Source organism: Phyllostomus discolor, chromosome 1 (assembly GCF_004126475.2).
Source record: "Phyllostomus discolor isolate MPI-MPIP mPhyDis1 chromosome 1, mPhyDis1.pri.v3, whole genome shotgun sequence".
Classification (NCBI taxonomy): Eukaryota; Metazoa; Chordata; class Mammalia; order Chiroptera; family Phyllostomidae; genus Phyllostomus; species Phyllostomus discolor.
In genome coordinates, this window is record NC_040903.2 from 115,071,574 (window position 1) to 115,098,319 (window position 26,746).

A 26,746-nucleotide genomic window follows, 5' to 3' on the forward strand; every position below is an offset into this window, starting at 1 on the left:
TGAATGACTGTGTATGAAAGTGAGGAGGGTGAAAGAATGAGGCTGCAGGGGCAGGAGGTGGAGTGGGAGACTGAGCAGAGGTCCCTCCTGCAGGGGGGTCCTCTTTCCACACAGAGAGCTTGGCTTTGGAGTGAGCCCCTTGGGGCTGCCACAGCAGAGCTCATGCCCTGTTGTTCAAGCTGTAGTCCTGATGAGGTAGTGGGTGACCTTTCTGAGTTCTGCTAGGAGAAGGAGTAAGTCCCAGGTTGTCCCCAGAGCCCAACCCAGATCTGGCCAGCCTAGCAGGCAGGCCACAGGCAGAGCCACAGAGTAGAAAACCCTTGTTTTATTCAGCCCAGGTCTGGGCAATTTTGCTCTGTGGTATGGTCAAAATATAAAAATAAAAACCAACAACTGACAAAATAACATTGTAGAGAAAACTTAAGTAAGAAATTGGGCCTGGTGTCCAGAATCCCTGTGGTTTCGGTCCAAGTTTACTCCCTGAGGCCGGTAGGAAGGGATGCCCCTGTGTTCAGTTGCCCCTGCCTGTGGGTGGGGGGCTTGCACCCTTTGGGCCAGGTTTTTCCTGGTGGGAGGCTGCCTGGGGAGCAGGACCTGCTTTGGGAAGCGAGGAGATTGGCCATCTGTCCACCTTCTCGGAGATCAGGATCTAAGGAGAGAAAGAGATGCAGGCTTCTGGGTAGGGCCCCTTACTGCACTACCAGCAAGGCCCACACCACCTCCCCAGCTGCACGCGCTTCCCCTCCACAGCCCAGGCCCCGCGTGGACGGGCAGACGCAGCTTCACTTCTCTCAGTCGTCTGCGCCTGGGGAGAGGGGACCCTCAGCGCAGATCCAGGAAAAGGGGTTTCACGGACCCCTAAGCACCACCCCTTCCCTACGCCCCCCGCCCGGGAATGTTTTCCAGGCAGAACTCCTACTGTTTGGAAATACTTTCTAGCTCAGTACTTAAAAAAAAAAAAAAGAAAAAAGCCTCTGTTTCCTCTTCAGAAACAAGATTGAAACCCACAGGCGTCAGTCCTGTGGCCTTTCTGGGAAAGCTCCTTCCAGCTTCCTGCGCGCTGGGCCGGCCGCCCGACCGCGGTCAGGGTCGCGGAGACGCTCTCGCGAGACCGAGTGAGCGGGAAGCGCCCGGCGGAAAGGGCCGAAGGCACCAGGTGAGCGCGCGGGGTCAGGGCTGCCTGGCTGCCTGCCCTGTTTCGGGCAGTGCCCGCGGTGCCCCCAGGGAAGGGGGGCTGTCTGAATCCACTCTTCCCGACAGCAGGTAGGACAAGGGGAGAAGCAGGCTCCCCGCCCCGCTGCATACCCCTTTTCCTTGTATACCTCTTCCCCCACCGCGCTTCTCCTTCAGAGCTGCTTCCCAGAAAACCTCAACCATTTAGTGATCCCTGAATCTGCATAGCTGAGACAAGCCCTGAGGAGTGAGAAAGTGCCGGAAATCCAGGCCTGCAGAAGAGCCCTGTTGCCCGGGGTGGGGCAGAACTCAGCTGTTTCAAACACACTCTGTGATGTGGATAATTCCGATCTAACTCTGCTTACGAGGAACTTAATCTCTGCACAGAACTAGAGGCTGCTATTCTCATTTTTCATGTACATGGTGTGACGGTGTGTGCGCGGAGGGCTGTGAACAGCCTACCCAGCGCTAGCAGCCGAGGGTGAGAGCTTCCTCTCAATGTGCCTCATCCCTGCTCACACGCTGAGCCCTGACCATGGTTACAGGTTCCACCTCCCACACCTGGCAAGCATCAGTCGCACACACTTTTGGGTGAAGAGTCCTCTCTGGGCCTTGGAATCTCTGCCATTCATCCCCCAGCTGACAGACTAAAGCTCTAGTAATGTGCTCGTGTGCTCTCTCTCTCTCTCTCTCTTTAATGGAAGAGTTGCTTTGACCGGATCAAACATTTTAAATCCACTTAGAGTGTGGTGGGGTTTCTTTGTGAGCCTGTAAGCAGCAGGTCCCTCTGCAATGTACTTATGTGGGGAGTCAAGAGAGAGGCTGAGGGCAGCTGGCCTGGGGCAGCAGCAGCTGAGGACCCTGCCCAGGAGCCACTTGCCAAAGACCTGGTCCCAGGGTTTACCAGCTCAGCAGTGGGGCCCAAGGATTGATGATGGCTCATTCCAACTAGAATTGCTTCTAGTCTGTAACTGTTTAAGCCAGTCTACTTAGTAAGGACACTAATGATCACAGACACCATTCCTTGAATGCTGCTGGGAAGGGTTCTGGAACACACAGACCTAAGGCCTTTAAACCCTCCTTACCAGCCTATGTGGGATATAAAAAAACACCTATTTTCTAGATTCCAGTTGAGAAAAGTGAAATGAACAGTTCAGTGTCACAGATCCTGGGAGTCACAGAACTAGGATGGCAGATCCTGGGCACCTCCGCCCACCGCTGGTTCCCCCTGGAGAAACCCGAGGAAGCCACAGCCCAGACGGGCACTGCTGCCTGAGCCCCACCACGGGCACTCAGCTTGGGGCTGGCATGGGCAAGGCTCCTGTGCTCAGCCTGTGGGCGGGCAGACTGCAGCCGTGTTTGGAAGTCCAGGTGACACCAACGTGTCTCGTGTGTTCTGTGTGGTGAGCCAGCTTCCCAGGCAGGAAGCGGGCTGGGCAGGGAGAGAGTAGGTGAGAACTTACTGGACAATTTTGCAGTTTGTTGTAGAAACATAGCGACCTGTATAGTGGATGCTGCATCTCACCACGTTGTTGGTGAAGTCAGACTCCAAAACAATGTACTTAGGATTCACGTGCACCTGCAGGGGGAATAGAGGGAAGAGAGGTCTGGTCAGGGGGCTACGCTCCACTTGGTCACCAGGAAAGGTGGTGGAGAGGCAGACAGACAGATGTGATGCAGAGGAGAGAGAGGAAGACAGGGAGGTGGAGAAAGACCACATGAGACCAAGAGACATAGAGTCAGACACACTGATGGAGAGAGATGGGGAGATGCAGAGACAGAAGGAGGAAAGAGACAGTTGTAGTCAAAGAATACATCAGATCACCCTTAGGGAGAGAGGGGAAGCGTCCCCAGAGCCAGAGCCCAGGCCAGGGTGGGTCCTGCAGCACAGGGCATCTGGGGTTGGAGAGGTTGAGTCAATGCCCCGGGGAACACAGCTAGGAGTGAGGGGCCCAGCAGAGATCCCCACCTGGTCTCACGACTCTGAGGCGTACACCCTTTCACTGCACATGCCCATCTGCATGGACTGCGGACAGCCTGTCTGATGCCAGGTGGCACCCCTGCCTGACACACACGGAGACGGTGGCTCAAGCTCAGCCTATGCTTTTTGTCTGAAGAACAATCCAGACACAAGGAAGCCTTTCACGTGTTGGATTCTTGGTGGAGGCGAGTGATTCACTGGGGTAGGCTATGCTCAGCAAATTAAAGAGAACATTTAAGATCAGATGGAAGGATGCTAGCTTTAAATCCTCGTGCACTCCTTAAAGGCAAGAACCACTCATTGCTTATGTAGCTTGAATCCTTAGTGCCCAGAACTCAGAGGGGCCTTTGTAAGGCAGAGACAGGCCTGCGGAGCCTGCTGAGAGGCACTTGGGCCGCTGTGTTCTGAAACTCGGCAGCCCCAGCTGATGACTTCATGCAGGTTAAGGCCGCCTCCAATCCATCTTGACAACTCCTTTTCTGAGCTTCGTTGTGGAGCAGTGGGTCTGGGCGGCCTGGCACGATGATCGCAGCCCTCACTCTGCACCTGTGTGGAAGAGCTGCGCTCTGGCCCTCCCGGGGGAGGTCATGACGGCTAGGCCCCGCTCGGGCTGTTCAGGGGTGCACCACATCGCACTGTGTGTCCTTAATGTGCTTCTGTGCTTGCCCCTACCCCCCATCGGAAGGGGTGTCGGAGCAGGCGTGCATGGGAGGTGGGGCTCAGGCTAGAAGGGACACTTGGTCACAGGAGTCCCTAGCTTTGCAGGGGTCACTGTGAGGAACGGAAGGAAGGTCTCTCTCAGAGGGTGGTGTCCTCTCCCAGATGGCCTTCACTGCCCATGGACAGGGGGTGGACCACATGGTTCTCCAAGTCCTCTGTCACTTAGGGAAGACAGAGACATCATTTCTGCCACCACCACACCTGGCCTGAGGTTCCTTGGTGCCTATGTGGAAAGAGGCTGTATCTGCCTGAGGCTAAGACCTTTGGGTGGGAAGTGCAGACCTCGGCAGGATGCCCCACGAGGCTCCTTCTGCTCAGCTGCTGGGAAGAGGGGAACATGCCCACAAGCTGAAGCATGTCTCAGAGGTGGGGACACTGAGGTGAGCAATGGGCTAGAGGGGATGCCCCAGCTCGGGAGGCCCACCTTGAGGATGTAGTTGCCAGGCTGCACATCGGTTATGTCAATCCATTGGCAGTCGATGTCCGCATTGTAAGTGTCATAGCAGCCTGGGCTCAGGCCCTGAGAACAGGGGTGAGAGTAGAGGATGGGGTGCCACGTACTCTGCAGAGCCACTTATGCCAACTTCAGCAGCCAGGGCCCCTCCTTCCTCTTTGCTTTGCCCAACCCTGGTCTAGGGCAGCTGTTCAGAGTGGATCTGCCCCTTCCTAAGCCCATGAAGTGGATGGACCACGAGATGGCAGACAGATATAATCACCAGATTAGAGGGATCAAATAAGGAGGGCCCTGCCTGGGAGGAATGGATGGAGGACAGATGGCCACTCTGTGATGTCTGCGCGGAAGGACAGAAAGATGGATCTGGGAAAATAGGCAAGTGGAACCTCATGCCACCCCGGCTCTGCTGGACTGTTCCTTTTCTGACATGAGCAGGCACCCTAGGAATGAGGTAGGAAGGGGCCTGGTGGAGGGGGGTTCCCCAAGGGGTCCTATGGTGGCCTGAGGACTGGCAAGAAGACCCCCATTCTGGTTGAGCTGAGTGGCCAGGGGCCACAGCACTACCCCTTAGCCCAGTCTGTATTGCTGTCTGCTCCTGCAGCTCCCAGGTCAGGACTGCATCCTGCACCCCTGCCCCTGCCCTGCCTCTCTAGCCCAACCTGTGTGTGAGAGGTGCACGCGTAGCGCTTGAGGTTGCCGAAGTCGCAGGTGCTGTCCTCTAGGCAGAAGCTGGCCTTGTGGCCCTCGGCTACCTTCTTGCCTGTGGCTGCATCCAACAGGTCATAGTGGCTGAACTCGTCCATGCTGTGGTAGTGTCTGGAGACAGAGGGCAGGAGGAGAGAGACGGAAACCTTGCCACCCCGGGCTTCCCATCCCACCCCCTTCTGAGAGGGGCCCAGGTGACACAGCCTCCTGAACAGTCTGGGCTCCTGGGTCCCCTGTTTCCCACAGGGCAGCATCTCTCCTGCCCCACCAGCCAGGTCGTCCTAGGAAAGCACCCCCTCAGGACTCCTCATTTCCTTTTCAGCAGCTACCTGTATGGGCCTCCCGTGGGCAGTGCCCTTTATTCCACACGTTTCCATTTTTTATCCAGACTGATCCTTCCATGCCCCCTCTTGCAGCCCAGATTTTACTAAGGCTCCTTTGAGAAACTCTTGCCTCAGTGACAAATCTTTGGCAGAAAATATCTCAGGGCCCTCCCACCAGCACCTGCTCCCCCAGGAGTGGGGTGGCCGGTGCTGGGGGAGGGGAGCTGGGTCACAAGTCCCCCAGCCTAGAGTAGGGGTGGGAGAGGCCACTGGCCCCACTCACTGGTGGCAACTGTGCCACTCCCAGGTGTGCCGTGGCCGGTTGGGGAGGAAGTCCGCCGTGCCCTGGTTCTTCACGCGCTGGGGGAAGCGCAGCAGCACCCGCACGTCGTAGTCGGTGGCCTCGGGGGCATAGGCTGTGCTGCAGGGGCAGGTGGGAAGACAGGAGTGGGGCAGGGTACTCTGACACGGAAACCCAGAGTGGGCCAACTTGTCCCTGAGGACCCCAACACCCGACTCCCTGCTCTGAGCCAAAGGCTCAGATCTCTCCCCCTCTCTCCATGAGGCTGGCGCACCTGGTCTGACACTGATGCTCTGAGGGTCTCTGGTTCCTGCCTGCAGGTGACTCTCAGCTGGGGACAGCCTCTGGGGGTGGGGTCACATCAAAATCTTTAGAGGCCCTTTAAAAACTGGGCCTATGCAGGAGATTCTGGTAAGTCTTCCCTCCTCAGACAGCCCCAACAGGTGCCGCAGTGTGCCATGTCTGGGCTGTGGGCCTAAGGAATGAGCTCAGGTTCTTTGGCATCAAAACCCCTGCCTGTCCCTGGTCCTGTTTGTCTCCTGCTCCCCCCCACACCCTGGGCTCCAGCTTCAAACACTGATTCCTTTGCTAACCTAGACTTTTGCCCATGCTGTTTGCTTGACCCAGAACTCATTCAGCCTCCTAGGCCAATTCAGGTCCCCTCCCTCAGGAAGTCTGCTCTGACTGCCCGGCTTAGAGAAACGTTGGCAGCTTGTGAGCTCTAACGGTGATTCCGAACACTCCCTACACTAGGTCCAGGTCACTAGGCCACCTCCCCTGACTGTGCAGCTTTGGGGCCTGAGGCCTGCCCTTTTCCGTTGAGGAAGAGTGGGTCTGGTGTGGGCTGCCTGCTCGCAGTTCACTTACTGGTCCCCACTTCTCCGCTGAAACGGGCTGTCTGGCTGGCCTCAGGAGGACTTCCCTGGCACTTATTAAGGTCTGGGTCCTAAGGCCAAAGGCAGAAGGCGGCCATTTGTGGGAATTAGCTCTCTCTGAGAGGATGTCTGGACAACAGGCAGTACAGATTCCTCTTTGCCAGGACATAAGGCCCTTGGCTTTGTCTAGGGGAGGCTTGGAATCCATCTGTGTCTGGGTTGGAACAAACACCCTCCTTCCTCCTGTTGAGTTCAATGCTGCCCTTCTGTTCGGCTCAGCACACCGTGGGAAACCATCAAGGTCTAGGGTCCAGGCCCAGCTTGGCCACAAACTCGTGGTGAGACTTGGAGCAAGTCCCTTCCCTTGTCTGGGTCCTGCTGGCCGTCTGTGCTCTGGCACCAGCCCGCAGCCCACACTTCCGATCATCTCTGAGGGCCCTGTGCTCCGGGGCTCCAGTTTTGCAGGGTTTTCTAGGGCTGTCCTCCACCTCCGGCCTCCTCTGACGCCTCTGCCCTTGCTGACCCCTTCCTCTCCGACCTCCAACAGCTCCAGCCTGCAAACTGCTCCTGCTATCTCTCCTCCCACTCCCTATTTCCTGGTCTGTCCTTGGGGCATGTCTGTCCAGCTAGACAAGGACAGCCCCCCAGGACAGGGCCCAGTTGCCTCCTCCCCAGCCCATCCAGGAGCTCAGGGCTAGATAATGTGGGATGCTTCAGGAAGATGGAGTGATAACAGGGCTTTGACTCAAACTCCTCAAAACTCGGCCTTCGTAGATTGCTGTGGAGGCTGTGAGCCCCTCACTGTCACAGGAATCACAGCAGGAGCATTTTCACTGCGCTTTCTTCCCGGGAGATGGGACCAGACCGGAAAGGGCAGCTGACTGAATGGCACTCAGCATGCAGGCCCAGGACTGCTGTCCGTACACACGCTGTTTGTGGCCAGTCTGTGAGGAGATGTGCAACTTGCCCCAGCATCTAAATCACCTGCAGTACTAATCGCACTGTTTGCTGTAGCTGATCTTTCTTTTTTTGAACCTGGATTTTCTTGATGAAGAAACCAGTAAGCTGAGCTACTCCCTGGTGCAAGCTCCCTATCTTGGTGCAAGGAGATTACAGGGTGGTCAGCTGCTCTGGGGGTTAGTGGACTAGAAGTTCCACAAGTGAGAAAATGTTTAGATTCTGAAAGGCTCCCCAGATACTAAAAAATAAAAGTAAATAAAGACTCCAAATGTCAAAAAAGCAAGTAATTAAGAAAACAGGGTGCCTCCAGCATAAGAGAAATGTCAACAAAAGAAGTAGGTCAATGTAATCCTTAACTAGTTCTTTACCACAGGGGGATGTCCCCAAAGCATGCACACTGGCACAGAACATTTGCTGTTAATAAAGCTAGAAGCCAGCTCTGCGGCAGGCAGGGTCACCCAGGAATGATGGCCGAGCTCACCTTTGGGGTCACATAAACTGGTCTCTTTCCCCTCTCTGGTGCCACATAACAGACGCCTCTTTGTCACTTGTGCCCCCTGTCCGTGCTGTGACCCAGACAGCCTGGGCCAGCCACAGACACACCTGTCCTCTGCAGAGGTGCCCTGTACTCTGGATCTCTGTCTTGAGTCTTCCTGAGGACTTCCCAGGTCCTCACAGGAGGGCTGGGAGCCGCACCCCCAATGAGGAGCCTTCTCATAAGGTGGCTTACGGCAGGAAAGTGTTAATTCCTGTCATTGCACCTCAGGGTCCTGACTGGGCAACACACACCTTCAGGGCTGATGTGAAGATGAAAAGCCCCAGTAAAAGTAAACTTCCTTATGTGGTGAAGTTTTCAGAAATGCTGGATAACAGCTTGTTCCCTACCCCTCCCGACTCCCTCGGGGCGGGGCAGGCAAGGCACAGAGATAGCAGATGACGGGGATGGGTCCTGGGAGGCTCAGACGCTCGGCCAGTGCCATGTGGCTTGTGGTCAGCCTCACAGCCTGGCTGGCATGCAGGTGGGTTCTGGGTGACTCCTAGGGACTCTCCCAGTGCTCCAGGCTTCATCCCCCAGCTCCTTACCTTGCCAGGCACTTCTCCTCTGCTGCACAGCGCAGGGAATACAGGTGGGCTCTCTGGACGTAGGTGGACGCTTGCACATAGTTGGGGTCTGGGACCAAGTCAGGGAGACCTGGGAGTGGGCAGCAGGAGAAAGGGAGGTGGGAGGAAGAGCACGACATTGAGGAGAGTCAGGCTGGCCGTGGTCAATGCCCAGAGAACACCCAGCTCTAAACACCCTTTGCCATTTTTCTTCCTCTACGCAGGCTATCACCTCCTCCAGGAGGCCTCCCAGCCTGAGCTATATATGGGATGTCTACCCTTCTCCCTAGGTTCAGGTGTGAGGTCAGGGAGGTCAGGGAGCAGGAGCTCACCTCTGGAGGTCCATGCTGTGGAAGTGCTGAGACCTCTTGGCAGAGCTAGGATATGAGTAAGAGCTGGGAGATGGGGCAGAATGTGGAGACCCAGAGAAGAGGGAAGGGTATGCTTGGTAGGGGGAACAGCATGGACGAGGGCCTGGAGGCAAGACTGAATGAACCAAGTGTTCTGACGGAGACCCTTTCTTCCATGTCCTTGTTCCCCAGGCCCCTACAGCAGCATCCAGACACCCTGTGCTCCTCGCACCCAGCATTCTTTATAAAGCACCGAGACATCCCTGGGCTTCTGGCCCCAAGGGGGTCCCAGCAGGCTTGTGGGAAGAGCCAGGTGAATGTTGGCTGGCAGAAGCGAGGGTGGGCAGGAAGGGATGGGCTAGAAGGAAAACGTCCCCAGAGCAGGCCGTTGACTGGGCAGGATTCTCAGCCTGGGGCCCCAGCCCAGCTCCCTTCTTCCTGCCATCTGCCCCAGACAGGCCCATGCTGGCTGCCTGCAGCCTCTGGCCTCTAACCTGGGGGCGCCTGGCTCCCTCCCCTGCAGGGCGCAGGGGAAGTGCGGAATCTGCTCCAGCCCCAGGGATCACTTGTTCCCAGGATGTGCTAGGGCTGGGGCCTGTCCATCCTGCCTGCCTTCCTCCTCACTCCTCCCCAAGAATAAGTTATTCCCATTGAACCGTATTAGGAATTAGCAAAAACCAAACTCAGGTGTCAGGACCCCATCTGTATGAAATAAAGAAGCAATGATCTTGCTGCTGGGAGTGTGGGAGCGGTGGGGTGCAGGGTGGAGTGGCAGGTGGGCAAGGGGGCCCCAGAGCCCTGGGCTCCTGCCCAGCCACTGAGCGAGTCTACCCAGGGAGTGAGCCCAGACCTCTATGCCCCTCCCCTCTCAGGCTTCAGGGATCTGGCAGATAAATGATGAAATGAGGTTGTGAGTTCCTTGTAGCTTTGTTTAAGCTCTCTGCTCTTGGGGAACAGGCAAGGTAGGGGACTTGAGTCATGTGGACAGGCTTTCAGCTCCCTCTTCTTGCTGCCAAAACCCTCTTTTCAGCTTTTAGGTTCTGAACATGAGGTATAGGAACTCTGGCTTCTAAGGCTTCCACAGAGGTATCTGCCTGCATGCCATCCCTCTGCTCACCCTGGGGCCCAGGCCTCAAGTGGGGACTGGGTCCAGGCAGCCAGTGTGACCTCACCTACTTGGAATGAAGAGAAAATTTGGAGCACAGGGTGGGTGAGGATGAGGTGGCTCCTGGCTGAGGGGCCGTCTTGGCCAGCCTACGTCCCATTACTCAAGCCCCCAGGAATGCCTGCAGTCATTTCCCAAGTGGTCCTTAGGTCCTCAGAGCAAGGGCCACCTTGGTGCCCTGCTGGTACTCACCCACTGGTTCCTAAAAGCTGGGTGGGGGCAGGTGAGGAAGATAGGAATCGTCCCCTTCCCTGAGATCTTTAAGCAACGTGTGGGGGTGGGTCAGCTGGACTTCAAGCCTCATGAGACCCAGAATTTGGCACCAGAAGCCCGATTTCAATAAACACTGCACAGATGGCTCCACAAGCTTTCCTGGCCCGACCCCTCCTCTCCAGGCCATTCCAGGGGTTAGCTGTGCAGGGAAGTTAGAAGAGCCAGCTGAAGAAGAGGCCAGGGCTATCCCAGGCCAGGGAAGGTTTGTGCCATTCCTGACCTCTGACGGAGTCCTGATCCTGGTCCTCCCTGAGGCCTGACTGTAGCCACACACTGAGTTCCGACACCTACCAACAGCTCCAAACCTTGGAGTCATTGCTGTTTGCCCCCAGATTATAGACTGACGTGCGGTACTTCAAACAAACAAACAAACAAACAAACAGACCATCTTAAAAGGAGTTCCTTTGACATAATCAATTCTTTTTTATTGTAACTGAGTATGGTTGGCTTTTAAAGATAACCTCCAGGGCCATGGGGCCGGGAGCGGATCTGTGGCACACCACATGCAGGCGGACCCCTCTGACTGCTGGTCACAGTCTGGGCCCTGGCCCTGGCTGTACATGATCCTCTTCCTCTTCCTGTTGAGCGCTCTCAGGTTCAAGTGGGCGCTCCGGCTCTAGGAAGCCTTCCGTTGGCATGGAAGACCCACCCCCAGCCTGATGTTGCAGGGGTTCCCTCTGTCAGTAAGCTTCTTTAATGATTTGCAGCCTAATGGAGTTGTCCCTCAGTATCCAGGGAGGCCTTGTTCCAGGACCACACCCCCAAGCACACCAATAGCTGCAGATGCCCAAGTCCCTCCGTCGGCACACGGGACCTGCCCGCTCCCCGTGTCCGGTTATGGGAGCCGACTGTGCTTTACTGCTCCCGCATTCACAAGCGTGCTCCTCACCACTGGGAGGTGCTGGAGGGAAGTGAGGCTCAGAAAAGGCAGTGAACCTACCCACAGTCGCACAGCCAGTTGAGGCGGCTCTGGGAGGAGATCCCAAGTCCTGAACCCCTCCCAGAGCTCCTCTTGTCATTCCTCTTTCTCTAAAAATGAACACTTTTTAAAATTTAATCTACACATGGTTGAATGCACAGATTTTAGGTGTACAGTTGACAAGTCTTGACAAACGCGTGCTCCACGCAGCCGTCACCACTGCCAGTCCACGGATTGTGGCCATGGTCCAGGAAGTTCCCTCCGGCCCCTCCCCACCCCGGTCATCACTAACCTGCCTTTTCATTACGTTAGTTCTGCCTTTTCTAGAACTTACATGGAATCACCATCACCACCTTTATCCTGTCTTCTTTTTGTTCCATACCTCTGACCATCCCTGGGTTCTTCGACTCCGCTAACTGGCACCGCCACATGCTCCATCCCCTTGCCCCTTCATTACCCTGGGGGAAGCTGCCAGAAAAAAGAGCAGCCTGTAGGCTAAGGATCCCTGCCTCCCCATACCCTGCCTCAGCCTGGCCCCCTGCTGAGGACTCTGGGAGCAGCAGGCCCTCCACCCTCTGCTGGTATGTTTTTTCAGGAGGGAACAATGCCTCTTTATCTGGCCTGCTCTTCTGGAGGCACTACAGCAGCAGCCAGGCCTGCAGGCTTGGGCTCTCAGTCCCCTCACAGGGGCTTGGGTGAGGGGGCAAACTGTGGGATATTGGAAGGGGATGCGGGAAAGCCTGTGCAGGGCCTTGTGGATGTGTAGGTAGGGGTACTCGTCTGTTGTTTCTGGCTTCTGGGATACAACCAGGCCCTCCAGGCAGGTGACCAATGTTGGGTGAATTACAGTTGCAACCAGATCGTGTATTCAACCCCCACCTGATGCCAAGAAGTGTGCATTTTAGCCCTGACTGGTGTGGCTCAGTGGGTTGGGTGTCACCCTGCAAAGCTAAAGGTTACCGGTTCAATTCTTTGTCAGGGCACATGCCTGGGTTGTGGGTTTGGTCCCCAGTTGGGGATGCAAATCAGAGGCAACCAACTGATGTTTCTCTTTCACATCGATGTTTTTCTCCCTCTCTTTCACCCTCCGTTCCTCCCTCTCTAAAAAAAAAAAAAAAGGTGTGCATTTTAAAGAAAGACCCTGGAGAAGGCAATGCTTAGTCAGGAGGTGGAGATAATCATTAGTTGTGGGGATGTAACTTCAAAGAGGAACTGAGATCTCTTATTTAGAAAATAGGGAGTCATCCAGTCCTTGCACGTGGCACTGGAGATTCTATTAAGTGGGTTCCAATGAGAATTTTCCTGGAGACTCCCATTTTTATAAATGCAGAACAATGGAATTAATCATAATTTTCATTTCAGAGCACACTCACCATTATCATTGGTCTATGCAAGGCCCCTCTCTTGTGATAAAATTTGCAACCTTCATCTTCACTCCTGACCCTTAGCTATATCCTGTGAGAGGGGAACTCAAGAGTTAAAGGTTTTAGCTTTAGTTATAGTTGATAGGCTTAAGAGATTAATGCCTGTGGAAGGCTGTTATTTCCAGGAGGTCAACAAGCAATTCAACCTTGTGCCCCGGGAGGGTCTGCAAGCTCTGGGAGATGGCACCTGAGCCACTGTGTTCCAGGGAGGGGAACACGGGGCAGATAAAGAATTGCTGACCAACAGATAAAGAAGTACTAGGAGAATCTCTGTGGGTGGGGCTGCAACTCTTACCCAATTAATCTTTTTTCCAAACCCCTCACCTGCCCTTTCTTCTCCTCATAAAAAGGTTGGCTTGAGATGAGATGTTAAGATGGTTTTTGAGGGCACATTACCCGCCTTCTTCTCAGATCACTGGCACCCGAATAAAGCGCCCACAGAGTCAATCCCCGTCTCTAGTTACTGGTTCTAGTAGTGACAGGCAGCGTGAATGCAGGCTTTTCTGCTTTCATTTAAACATTTGTGTCTCTACAGAAAATCTGTAGTGCTTATGTATTCTTAAAGTATAGAACTTATATTGTCTTATCTTATTCTAATTCTTGAGTTTTCAGTCAATGTAAACTTTTAAGATCTTCCTAGTTCATCGCTTGTCATTGCCAAATAGGACTCCACAGTGTGCACCCCCCCCCCACCCCATGGCTAATCTAATTGGTTTCCTGGGACAGACCCCCCAGGATGCAGCTAACCACCCAAAGGATAGTCTTGCTCAGGCTACCCAGAGAGGCCCTGGTAACCATCAGCATATGGTCTTCTGCTCCCAGGAGGCAGGCAAGAGCCTGGCTTTTCACCCTTTGTCACAGACCTTCTGTGTGACCCTGGCCAGGGCTGGCCCCTCTCCAGGCCTGATGGCCTCAATTTCTCCAGATCTAATAGTCTGTATTCCACTCATGGCCTGGAGCCCGGAGCCATCCCTCTGTGGGCACTCCTCCATGCTGACCACAGGTTGGCCCTTAAGGATTCAGGCTGCTTAGAGCCTGTGCCAGGTGGAGAACATTGAGTCAAAGGGCAGCAAAGGCCCCTGGGTGGCCACAACCAGGCTACTTGGCTAAGCAGGGGCTGGGTATAACTGAATTGGGTCCCAACACCATTCCACAAGCAGCTGCTAGTCTAGGAAGCTCTTCAGTCTCAGAGGGTCCCAGCAGAGCCTCCGGGGCAGTGAAAACACAGGGCCAAGGACAAGACCAGCTTTCCTATTCTGGCTCTACCCCTGGAACCTCCTCTGTGGAGGATCCAGGGCCCCTTCGTCTATGCTCAGGACCAGCCTGCCCTGCTCCTCCATTGTCCAGGTCCCTTCCCTTTTCACAGGGACAATGGGGAGATTGGACTAACTGGTCTTTGAGCATAATTTGATGGCTCCATAAACACTTGGAGATTAAAATACTTTTCGGGAGCTATTCCCCAGCCTTGGGCAAGAGCCCAAGACCTCTCACAACCTCTACAGACAAGCCTTCAGCAGCCAGGAAATTCTCCCACGTCTGACCTAAATTCTTCCTGCTTCGGGGGAGACCTGTTCCCTCCTGCTCAGTGGTTCCTGGAGGCTGCCCAGCGCAGAGGGCCTGTGGTTACATTCCTGCTGCTTGCCCACACCTCACCTGTTTCCCTGCTGGTTTCTCCTTTTCTGTGGGTTCCATAAACCTCGTCTCCTTGGAAGTCTTTCCTCCTCAGCCCTCCTCTCACAAGCAGCAGATGAAGGAGAGTAGAATGCAAAAGAGCCCTAATCTCCTGAGCTCTGGCTGGAGGATAAACAACTCCAGCAGGAAGTGGGCAGTGGGCTGTGAAATATGTGTGCAGCCAGACTCCAGAGGAGCCCCAGGCAGGGAAGCAGACCGCTCACAGAGAACAGCCTTGAATAAAGATGAGATGAGAGGGCTTCCGGGGCAGGAGCTGGCAGCTCTGTGACCTAGGAAATTATCATATAATAATCAGAACATTAGTCCTGGCTGGTGTGGCTCAGTGGATTGAGTGGTGGACTGCAAGCCGAGTGGTCACCAGTTTGATTCCCAGTCAGGGCACATGCCTGGGTTGCCGGCCAGGTCCCCAGTTGGGAGTGAATGAGAGGCAACAGGTCCATATACCTCTTACACATTGATGTTTCTCTCCTGTTTCTCCTTCCCTACCCCTCTCTCTGAAAGTAAATAAAAATCTTTTTTAAAAAGAACATTAAATTGTCAGCACTGGCCTGACAGTGCCACACCAGGCAAGGTGGCAGCAAGGTCCATGGTGTCCTACCATGAATGGGCAGTCACAGCCCAAGCAAAGATGTGATAGCCATGAAGTCAGACCCAGAACCTACGCTGGTTCCCCACTGCCTACAGAATCAGGCCCGGGCTTCCCAAGGTAGCACAGCAGCTAAGGCCTCTGTGGCCTCTGGCTATAACCTGACTTTCCAGATCTCTTAACCTTAAGGATCAATACACAGCTCCTTAGTGCACCTGACCTTTTCTTTTTTTTTAATATATTTTATTGATTATGCTATTACAGTTGTCCTATTTTCCCCCTTCTCTCCCCTCCACCCTGTACCTCCTCTCCCACCCACATTCCCCCCTTTAGTTCATGTCCATGTGTCATACTTATGAGTTCTTTAGCTTCTACATTTCCCATACTATTCTTGTCTTTCCCCTATCTATTTTCAACCTACATTCTATGCTACTTATTCTCTATACCTTTTCCCCCCCTCTCCTCCTCCCACCCCCCTGTTGCTAACCCTCCATGTGATCTCCATTTCTGTGGTTCTGTTCTTGTTCTAGTGGTTTGCTTAGTTTCTTTTGGTTTTGCTTTAGGTGTGGTTGTTAATAATTGTGAGTTTGCTGTCCTTTTACTATACAAGTTTTTTCTTTATCGTCTTTTCTTAGATAGGTCCCTTTAGCATTTCATAAAATAAGGGCTTGGTGATGATGAACTCCTTTAACTTGACCTTATCTGAGAAGCACTTTATCTGCCTTTCCATTCTAAATGAGAGCTTTGCTGGATAGAGCAATCTGGGATGTAGGTCCTTGTTTTTCATGGCTTGGAATATTTCTTTCCAGCCCCTTCTTGCCTGTAAGGTCTCTTTGGAGAAATCAGCTGACAGTCTGATGGGAACTCCTTTGTAGGTGACTGTCCCCTTATCTCTTGCTGCTCCTAGGATTCGCTCCTTCGTTTTTACCTTGGCTAATGTAATTATGATGTGCCTTGGTGTGTTTCTTCTTGGGTCCAACTTCTTTGGGGCTCTCCGAGCTTCCTGGATTTCTTGGAAGACTATTTCTTTTGCCAGATTGGGGAAGTTCTCCTTTATTATTTGTTCAAATACGTGCTCAATCTGTTGCTTTTCCCCTTCCCCTTCTGGTACCCCTATAATTCGGATGTTGGAACGTTTAAAGATGTCCTGGAGGTTCCTAAGCTTCTCCTCGTTTTTTTGAATTCTTATTTCATCATGCTTTCCTACTTGGTTGATTCTATCTTCCTTCTGGTCCACTGTATTGTTTTGAGACCCAGTTTCCTTCCCTTCACTATTGGCTCTCCTCCATGTATCTTCCTTCATCTCTTTTATGGTAACCTGCATTTTTTCATGTAATTTGCACCCAAAATCAACCAATTCCGTGAGCTTTCTGATCACCAGTGTTTTGAACTGTGCATCTGATAGATTAGCTATTTCTTGGTCACTCAGAAGGATGAGTTCTGGGGCACTGATTTGTTCTTCTATCTGAGCCATCGCTCTCTCTCTCTTTTTTTTTTTTTTTAGTCTGGTTGCTCTTGTTACGGTGAGGGGCAGAGCCTTAGGTGTTCACCGGGTCTGGGCACCCCAGTCGCTAGATTGTGACGTTATATGTGGGGGCGGGGGCAGGAGTGGGGACTGGAGGGAACAATGGCGGTAGTTCCATTCTCCTGGGATCTCAGTCCCTTCTCTGGGATCCTGGGTTGCGAGCTCTGTCCTGGTCCACAATCACTGCCTCACTGGGTCTGCCAGCTGCAGCTTGCATACTCAGAGACCACCGCTGCGTTCTTGTGCGCCGGATGGCTTTCGCACCGATTTCGTGCCAAGTTTTCCCCGACCTCTGCGCGCCGCCGACCCACGCCCGCCTGTCTCGTCCTCTCCTACCAGTCTGGATGTACGGGTCTACTTCAACTTCTTGGCTGTCCGACTTCCATTCAGATAAATCCTCTGTCAGTTCTGAGTGTTATCTGGCTGTAAATTGTTGTTGTTCTAATCTTGGTTCTGTGAGGAAGTACGGTGTGTCCACCTATTCCTCCATCTTGCCAGAAGTCCACACCTGACCTTTTCTGCCCTGGCTTCTGACCCTGTGGGTGCCCTTGTCTTGGAATTCCCTACTACACACACACACACACACACACACACACACACACACACACACGGGCCAGCTCTGCCCTCACTGGGGTACAGAGTCTATAGGCCAAAGCCTTCCTTGTCAGTTTTGACCACCCCTCTGCCACCACCCTGTGCCCCTCTTCCAGCGCATGGCTGCAGTCCCCACCTGAGTGGGAGACACAGCCCAGCAGCAGTGACAGCCTCACTCCTCTGTGTGGCAGGGCCCACCTCAGGGAACAGGATCGATGGGTGTTTGTTCAATTGAGCAAGCTGCTGAGGACCTACGGCAGATAGGGACTGAGCCGGGAGAAGGCTAAGCTTTGGGGAGGTCAACTACGCACCCTTCTGGCAAGCCTTCTGCCTGCTCCTTGTGTACCTTGCTGTGGGAGGTGTACCCTCCCACCTTTGCAGGCCCTGCTCAGTGTCCCCCGCCCCCCACCTCCAGAATGCATCAGGCCCCTGAATTCTCTCCCTGCCCCTGGGGTCCTTCAGAGTGACCTGAATTTTTTAAGATTTTATTTATTTATTTTTAGAGAGGGAAAGGGAGGGAGAAAGAGACGGAGAGAACATCAATGTGTGGTTGCCTCTTGCACGCCCCCTACTTGGGGCCTGGCCCACAGCCCAGCAACCTGGGCATGTGCCCCGACTGGGAATCAAACCAGGGACCCTTTGGTTCGCAGGCTGGTACTCAATCCACTGAGCCACACCAGCCAGGGCCACAGTGACTTGAGCTTTTTACCTTTCTTACAGAATCCATTCAGCCCACAGCCTTCCCATCTCAGCTCATAACAACTTCATCCTTCCAGCTGCACAGGCCATAAACCTTTGTGTTATGCCCGACAACTCTCTTTCTCTTACACCTGCATCTAGTCCATGAGGAAATCCCCTCAACTCTCCCTCTAAAACACATCCTGAATCTGACTTCCTACCACCAGGTTGTTGCCACCCTGCCCAGCTGCCATCATCTCTGCCTGGATCTCTGTACCAGCCTCCTCTTGATCTCCTGCCTACCTCCTTGCTGTCAACCCCCAGCACGGCAATCAGGGCCTGTTTCATGTCAAACCCTGCAGTAGCTCCTCGATGTATGGAGGTAAAAGCCAAAGTTCTAACAATGGCTTATGAGGCCCTCCATGGCCAGAGCCTGTTACCTCTCTGACTTGTCTCCTTCTATGCCCCTACTCCCATTACGGTCTGCTCTTACCCACACATGAAAACCGCAGGGAACTCCTGCCACAGGGGTTTCCACTGGCTGTTTCCTCCACCTGGAATGCTTTTCTCACAGACAGCTGCACAGCTTGCTCATCCCCCTCCATGTCTCTGCTCAAATGTTGCCTTCAGGAGACCCACCCTGGCCACATTTGCAACCTGTCCCCCCATGCTCCAGACCTGCCTCACTTATCTGTATTTTTCTCCACAGTACTTATCACCTGCTATTATTTACCTCTTTATTACATTTATGCATAAAATATAAGATTCACGAGAACAAAAATTGTGTCTCTTTCCTTTCTCTAACAAATACCCATCTCTAGACCACTGCTCAGAACACAGTAAGGCACTCAACAATATTTATTGAGTAGCTGAATGTCCTCATAAAATGATCAGCCAGACAAGAGCCACTGGGGGTCGATGAGGCTCTGCTTTGCCTGCTGCCCAGCTGTGGACCCAGGTCTCCGTGCACAGAAAGTCTGGGAACTAGAGACAGGCCAGACAGGTGGGCTTTGGCCACTGCACACTGTGCACCTGGTTTCTTCTTGCTGCTGGGGCTGAGATGTTGGTGAGGACAGGGACGGATGCAGGGTGCCCCTGAATTCCCTGCACTCAGCCCAGGACCTCGTGCCTGTACACCTGGGGCAAGCATGTGAACAAATGCCTGCACCCCAAAAAGGTCTGGTGGCATCTGCCTGTGTGAGCACAGATTTCATCATCAAGCAAAGGCTGGGACTGACTCCAAAGCCCTTTCTTTGGAAAAAGGATGTGGTGCCAGTTGGCTCACTAGCAGGAGGAAGGGTGGGTTGTCTCCTGAGGCTTTGATGGCACAGTGCACTTGAGCCGTGCCATCCCCACCTGAGTCCCTTCCTGCTCTGGTCTTGACACCAGCAGTACCCATTTCCCGGTGAAACTGAAATGCCTGATTTGAGTGCCCTGTAATCCTGAATCCAGAGAAAAAGGCCTTCTGGGTCCAGCTGCCTGCCTCCCTCTAGGTCAGGGCAGGAGAGGGGACCAGCCCCAGGCTCTCCTTCCAGCCTCCCTCCGGAATGCCTGCAGGGGGGCTGGAAGCAGGTGTGGGCTGCCTGGGCAGGCCACACGTCTCCAGTCCTTCCCTCTCTTCTCCTGCCACTCTGGCCACTGCCCTGAAGAACTTCCCATGTGTTCTTGGCTTAGATAGGAGTGGGTGGACTTGAGCTGGGACTTTGGGGAGGGGTGGCCTTTCAGAGCTGAGAGGACACTGAGATGGGGGCCCCTCAGGTTAAGAGAGAGAGAGGGGAGGGACAAAAAGCTGGAACTCTCAGGTCAAGTGCAGCAGTAGCATGAGGCCAGTAGGCCCGAATTATTCGGGTAGTGGAACCCTGCTCCACTACCACTGCCAAAAAGCTCTGTGGTGCCTGCAAGTTCAAGGCAAAAATCCCAATGTTGGTTTTCTAGGGGATCTAGACCTGAGAGAAACAATGGCCATAGAGACATACTCTCCCCTGGGGGGCAGTTCAGTGGGGTAGAGAATCCGCCTGGATGAGTTACTGAACTTCTCTAGCCTCAGTTTTCTGGTCTGTAAAATGGGGGTGATAATACTATCTGCCTCACAAGATTGCTGGGGGAATTAAATGAGAAAATAAAAAGAAAATACTTGGCATAATGTCTGGTACATGATCAGTGTTCGATACATATCAGCTATTATTATTATTATTATTTAAAATAGGAGCTGTCTTTTCTGGCAGGGGCAGTCCAGCAGCTTGATATGAAGGGAGAGACCATGTGACCCTGCAACTAGATGAGGGGAAGGAGACAGGAAGCCTGCCTGTCAGGACACCGCTTTTCTGTTCCCGCACTGGTGGCATTTGACCGCCAAATAGAGGATGAGGAAGAGGGCCCAGGTCCCTGTCTCCACAGCTTGTCAGACGGTTCACGACAGCTACCTGGGCCTGAAGACTGCATCGCTGTCTGGGGGCGCCCAGACAACTCCAGGAAGCAGGGAAGGGTCCGGAGCTGTGATTCTGGCTCTACCAGTTGCCAGTTTTATGATGTTGGGCCCCAGTTCCCTCATCTGCAGAATGTGGATAATAATAATACCTCGGGTTCTTATGAGGATTAAGTGACTCTAATTGTAAGGCTCCCAGGACGGGGTCTGACACCAAGGAAACTCTAGGTGAGTGTTTGTTAAATAGTGGTCTGGAGGCTAGACGATGGCAAGGCTCTAACACCGCTCTGCTGAGGGGCTCTTCACTTCCAATGCCTCTCCCGCTCATTGCCTCATCTCACCCCGCTACAACCAGTGCCTGCGACAGAGCTGGCAGTCACATATCTGCTGAATGACCAATTATATGAATGAATAAATAAAGTGTGCAGGGTAAGAAAGAATACATAAGAACTTTAAAAATAATAATGTATGATATTAAGAACTCAGGATGGGGAAGTCATACAGACTCTAATTCTGGTTTCATTTCTAAGAGGCCACGAGACAAATCAGCAAGTGAACCTGCCACCTTACCTATGAAAGGGGACGAGTGACAGTGCCTGGCTCATTACTGCTGCAGGAGTTAAGGGGGCGATGTGTCCAGTGCCAATGGATGCCACTGCAAATACCTCCTCCCCTGCTGCAGCTTGGGGACTGAGGCCCAGGGAGGGGAGGTGGGTGGAGAAGTCTCCGGTTCTCGCACTGCCTGCATGGTGTGCAGGTGGGGTATTCGTCCTCCTGGGTCATCTGAGCTCAGTTTCAACTCTGGCTCAGCTGCACCTAGCTGTGAGACCTTCCTGAGTCCCAGTTTTCTCATCTGTACCAGAGGACCATAACCTCCACCTCTCTGGGAGGCTGCAAGGGTGAATAAAATTACACATTTAAACCACTAAGCTCAGTAGGTGTTCTTCAGCAAATGGCCAAGTTGTTGGTATCATCTCCACCTTGGGAGTCTACCTCTGGATGCTTGCTGGGGGAGACTGCTTCTGTCCTTCCCTGCATCTGCTTTAAGTTCTGAGGAAGTGGGTAGGTGATCTGGAGGGACAGGCAGCAGGGATGTGGTCAGGGAGCCAAGGCTGCTGTCAGGGCTCGGCAACCCTGTGTGGCCTCTGGGTGTGGGGCATGGGAGAGAGAGGGGAGCACCCCAGGAACACTTATGTGTGCGGGGAGAGGAAACCTCTAGCTGCAGCACAGTACCCATGGGAGATGCAGAGGCCCGAGAGGAGGAGGAGGAGGAGGGGGCAGGAGAGGGGGAGAAGAAAGAGGTACCTGAAGGTTCTGGGGCCAAAGGCCAAGGCATCAGATTTTGTCATGAAGGCGGCTTTGGGAGCCACGGGACCTTCTTGCACAGGGGAATAACGTGGTCAGCACCTCAAGGGTTTATCTGATCCACGTGTAGGATGGACTGGTGAGGGAGAAGCAGAGGTCAGGGAGCCACAGCTCCCTCCTTACTTCTGATCGGCTGTGTGAGGACAGAGCTAGAGGACCCATACCAGGCCAGGCTGGTGAAGCCATGAGAGATGTCCTGGGAGGATGGCCAGGGCGGCCTGCTCCGTGTTACTTTCACAGCATTGCCAGGGCCTATGAATCAGGCCAGGGCTGTGGGATTGGGGGCGGGGGCGGGGCCTTGGGAGAAGAGCTATAGTCTTCTGGGGCCAGCACTAAGACCACCAGTTCAGAGAGGCTGGGGCTGTGGGGAGGCAGGAGTTGGGGCAAGGAGGCTGGGACAGAGGGGCCTGGTTGTGGTAGAGGGAGAGACACAGTGAAGGAGATGCAGCCAGGCCTGGGAAGCAAGTGGCTACCCTCTAGGCCTCTGCACGAATATGCAGAGAGCCAGGAAAAGTATGTTACCCTCTCTGAGCCTCTGTTTCCTACTCTTTTCTCCAGTTACATGTTCCGGAGTTGGAGGCCCTTGGGCACCCTCCGCCCAGGGTGGGAGGGAGAAGGTTGAGGCGACCCAGGAAGAAACTGGGTTCTTCACAGGCACTTGGAAACCACACAGGCACGGAGGGACGAGGGTGGTGCGCACATGTGTTTAGTGTTGTGGGGATACATCCACGCCCACACACTCAGGCTGCCAACGCCCAGCCTCAGACCCCTGGGTGTGTGGCCAGGCAGAATGAGATCAGCGTCAGAGAATCTGCCCTGGACTCCCACACCAAGCCTGGGGGTCTGAGCTAAAGGACAAGACTTGGCCTTCCTTAAACCGGGATTTTTCCATGGTCCAGGCCTAGCAGGGTAGGGAAAAGGAGCCAATGATGGGAAAGAAGGTAGTGCCCCCTCTCTGAGCCCCAACTAGCCTGGTCTCCCCACAATCTCAACCCACACACTGTCCCCCTCCATGGCCAGGGTAGGGTGCTGATGGCCATCCCTTGCAGCAATGCTTAGGTACCTCCTCTTCAAGGAATTCCTCCCGAGTCCCTAGCCCCTGACTGGGGACACTTCTCTGACCTCCCCTAGTCCATCCCCCAGTGCCAGCCCAATCACAGCACTGAGGTGCCCTCTTTGCTGTACTTCCCAGGGCACAACCTAAATCTGGTGTGTGCCAGCACACTCTGCCTGGCCCTAGCACACTATCTTCAGTGAAGAAACATCTTTAATCCAGATGAACTGTGTGGCTCAGGGGCCATGGCTAGAGACCCCGCTAAGAAGCAAGCACCTCTATTCTAGACATGGCCTTGCCTTGGCAGGTCCCCTTTTGAACCACTAAGAACTGATAGTCCAAAAAGGGGCCCTAGAAAACCCACTGGCTTGGAGTACAGACATCCAGTTCCAGGCCCGCCTCTGCCAGTAGGACTGTGGAATTTGAGGTCTTGGTTTTCTCCTCTGCCTAGAGGTGGGACGCATTTGGCTGAGCCCCACTCTGTGGTCTTGCATTCTAAGAAAAGCCACCACAAAAGCTTAGCACCTTATGGGCAAAACATCTTCTCCAAGGAGCGTTAGGAGTAGCTGATGCTCAGGTGCTGCAAGTCCCAGAGAGGACCACCAGGATGCACCCTTCATCACATCACAGATGGCCCTGCATCTCAGTCCAGTCTCAGCTCCTGAAGGTTTTCAAGCTGGGAATCAGCACCCAACTCGACTGCCATGCCTTGGATGTGAGGGAGTGGGTAGTAGCAGCAGGGACACTCCTCTCTCCTAGCCTTGGGTTCCAGCAGACCCTAGGGAGACTGGAGTATTGCTACCCACCCCACTCCCCAACCCTTGCCTCAGCAGCAGCCTCTCACGCAAGGTTAATATGGCTGCAGACAAGGCAGCAGTCCCTGTGCTGACAGAAGCAGCGAAGGCTGGGGGCGCACTACCTGAGTCCCTGGCCCAGAGACCTCAGCCCTCACCTGGGGGGCCTGGCACACCAACCTCAGTGTGGAGCAGATAATCTACCTTGGTGTGGAGACAAGACACAGATGATAGCCTGAGAGAGGTGGACAGGAGTGGACCACATATGCATTGAGAACTGAATGGAAATCCTTGACCAAAGCAGATTTGGAACTTGCATTAACAGAGGCAGGAAGGAGAGTTCTAAGACAGCAGAGGATGGGACCAAGAGCTGGCCAGCCCTGGCCAGACCACTAGTGGGTCCTTGGCACAGTAGCCCACCTGCTAACAGCACAGGTGGAGTTGCCCACATGAAGAAGAAAGGCTGCCCCCTGCACTGTGTCCTTGTGTGCAGATGGTTTGGTCCTTCCCAGGTCATATCTTCACCTCACCACACCAAAAAGCCAGAGACAGGTCCAGCCACAGAGGATTCCTAAGACTCTCCCCCAGGGCCAGGACTGGGATGAGGTAGCTGAGTGAAGTGAGTGAGGCACTGGCCTAGTGTGCAAAATTTAACAGGGCACCAAAAAACTCAGTAACCAAGATAAGTAATATTTGATGCAATATTTTTAAAATTCAAAATCAATACTAAAAACACCTGTGATAAAAAAAATATCAAGATTTCAAATAAAGACAGCATCAGGATTGATGATTTTTCAGCTTGCCTTAGGCTCCAACATGGCTTGGCTTGGCACCATTTCTGATTCTATTTAAAATTGGGATATTTTGTTCATCACAGAATTTTTTTTTGCATTATTTAGATCTAAAAATGCATGAAATTATCATTTATCTCAATTACTGAGTTTTTGGCGGCCCCTTACATTTTGTGCTTCCCTAGTGTCCCCGAGGGAATTTTTGTCATCTAGTCTGGATTCCTGCCTGGGGTGAGAGCTTCTCCTCTAACCTCCAGCTCCCTGGGCAGAGCTCACAGAGCCCAGTGACTGGGAACTTGCCACACCTCCAGAAAGGCATCCCTCCAGGCCTTTCTGACCCTCTTGTTCCCTGCTTCACCCTGCGAGGCTGGCACAGGTGCATCTCCAAGGATGGAGGATATGCCCTGATGGGAAGGGGGAAGAGGCAGGGAGAAGTGCCTTTCCCTTTGTCCTCAAATGACCCGAGCCAGGTCTGGGCGTTGCCTCCTCCCAAAGCCTGGTCAGTCCCTCCACCCCCTGCCCTGGGTCAGAGCCCAGGCCTGCCTGGCCAAACGCTGGCACTGATGATGTATGGAAGCGGGAGGTGGGATGCACTGGGGCTGATGATTCGGGGGTGGGAGTGGGGGGTCCTTACTTAACTCAGGGAGGGCCTTTGGTAAAGCACAGAGGAGGGTCTAGGCGCGCAGAGTGGTTCACCAGGACCTGGAGGACAAAGCGCTGGGCGTGCGGACCGTACTCACCGCGGCCGTTCTGGGTGGGCCGGTACACGCTTCCCACGCTGAGGCGGCCCTGCTGCGCACTGCTGCGCTCCGCCACGGGCGGGGGCGCGTCCGAGCTGCGCACGGGCAGGTAGGGCGGCTCCAGCACGCGGAACGGGGGCTGCGGCTCCACGGCCCTCGGCGGGACGTAGGCCTCGGGAGGGACGTTGGCGTAGGGCGGGTACCAGCCCAGGCGGGGGTCGCCCCCGTAAGCGCCACCGTTGGCCTGCGCTGCGTCCGGGCCCGGGCCGGGGTCGGGCCGGGCCTGCTCGGAGCCCGCGCCGCCCTCGTGGTACAGGCTGTGCGAGTAGCGGCGGTCCAGGCCGTCGGCGGGCGGCGGCGGCGGCGGCGCGTAGGGCCTCTCCGGGGCGGGGTAGAAGCCCTGCGGCGAGTACTCCGGCTGCTCCTCGCCGCCGCCGCCGCCGCCGCCGTACTCCTCGTAGCGCGCCCGCGGCTGGAATGGGTAGAGGACCCCCGCCGAGGCCACGGCAGCCGCCCCGGCGCCCACGCCGCCTCCCGCGGCGCGGTAGTACACGTAGCCCTGGTCGTAGGTCCGCGCCGCCGGGTCGTAGGTCTCGTACTGGCTGACGAAGGGCGCCTGCGGGTAGGGGAACTGCTGCGGGAAGGAGGGCTGCTGGCGGTAGGTGGTGGCGAAGGCCGAGGCCGAGACCGAGGAGGAGCTCCCTTGATGGGACACCGAGGTGCGAGCCCGGGCCATGCCTGTGCTGTCCCCGACGGCCACCTCTCGCCAGTTGTCCGGCACCTGGCCGAAGCCGAATGGGTGCCGCGCTTGGCCGCGCACAGTGTCCGAGCCCACGCGCCCGGGCAGGGGCAGGGACGGGGCCTGCCGCCGCCGGGGTCCTCCTTGGCTTCGCCGCTGCGGGGTCTGGGGGGCTCCTGCCAACAGCACCCGGGAGCTACCCTCGGCCCGCTGGGTCCCCGCGGGCACGTACTCGGAGCCCGAGTTGAGCAGGCTGTAGAGCTGCCCGTTGTTCTCCCACTGGATCAGCTGCCGCCAGCGCCCCGGGTCCGGGCCCTGCCCTGGCTGGGCCTGTTGCCCGTGCACCAGGACGCAGAGGCAGACACCCCACACCAGGGCCCACACCTGCCAGCCGGCTCGGGCCAGAGCCATGGTGGCCCCCTCTGCAGAGGCCTGGTGAACCGAGAGGCTCTCAGGAGTGGCCCCCTGTGCGTGCTTCTCTTCCCACGGCCTCGAGGACAGGATGGCTCCTTGCCTGCCTCAGCTCTAGCTTTGTCCATCCTGGCCTTGGTCCGAGCGGGACGGCTCCTCCGATGACAACATTTCGAGGCCAAGGGGTCAGGGCAGGGCTGGGGTGGTGCCCAGGGCTGCACGAGACTCTCTGCAGGTCGCTGGGCAGGACCGCCTGGGGGCCTTAGATGGGCAGCCCTGCACTGGCTGGCCTCGGGGCTGGCGCTTTCCCACTCTGAATGAATAAGCAACAGGCTGGGAGTATTAGGAGGTTTTGGGCAGCCTGGTCTGCCTGCTGGGGTCTCCTCCGCAGGGCCCTATGGCCCGCCGGGTTTTAGCTATGTGGCCTGTCCCACAGCTGCTCTGCTCCCTCAGTCCCTGGAGCTCCCAGCCAAGCCACAGACCTGCCTCTGAGGAAGGGAATGAAACCTGGAGTAGGAAGAGGGCCCCTGGGGACTCAGGCCTGGTAAGTGGGGCCCAGGCAGGCAGGCAAGGGCTGTAGGGTCAGCAGCATTTTGGCCATTTCTCTCTGCTTTGGACCCAGAGCCCT

General features: G+C 55.0%; 1 protein-coding gene across 1 annotated transcript; it reads right to left on the bottom strand.

The window, feature by feature from the left end:
* Positions 1-309: 309 nt before the first annotated feature.
* LOXL1 (lysyl oxidase like 1) lies at positions 310-26,448 on the bottom strand. Its single transcript, XM_028507741.2, has 7 exons — positions 24,969-26,448; positions 8,576-8,684; positions 5,640-5,777; positions 4,988-5,144; positions 4,299-4,394; positions 2,637-2,752; positions 310-649 (listed from the first exon to the last, which is right to left on the bottom strand). The coding sequence occupies exons 1-7, from the start codon at positions 26,116-26,118 to the stop codon at positions 643-645; spliced, it is 1,773 nt and encodes a 590-aa protein (XP_028363542.2). The 5' UTR covers positions 26,119-26,448; the 3' UTR covers positions 310-642.
* Between the last annotated feature and the right edge of the window lie 298 nt (positions 26,449-26,746).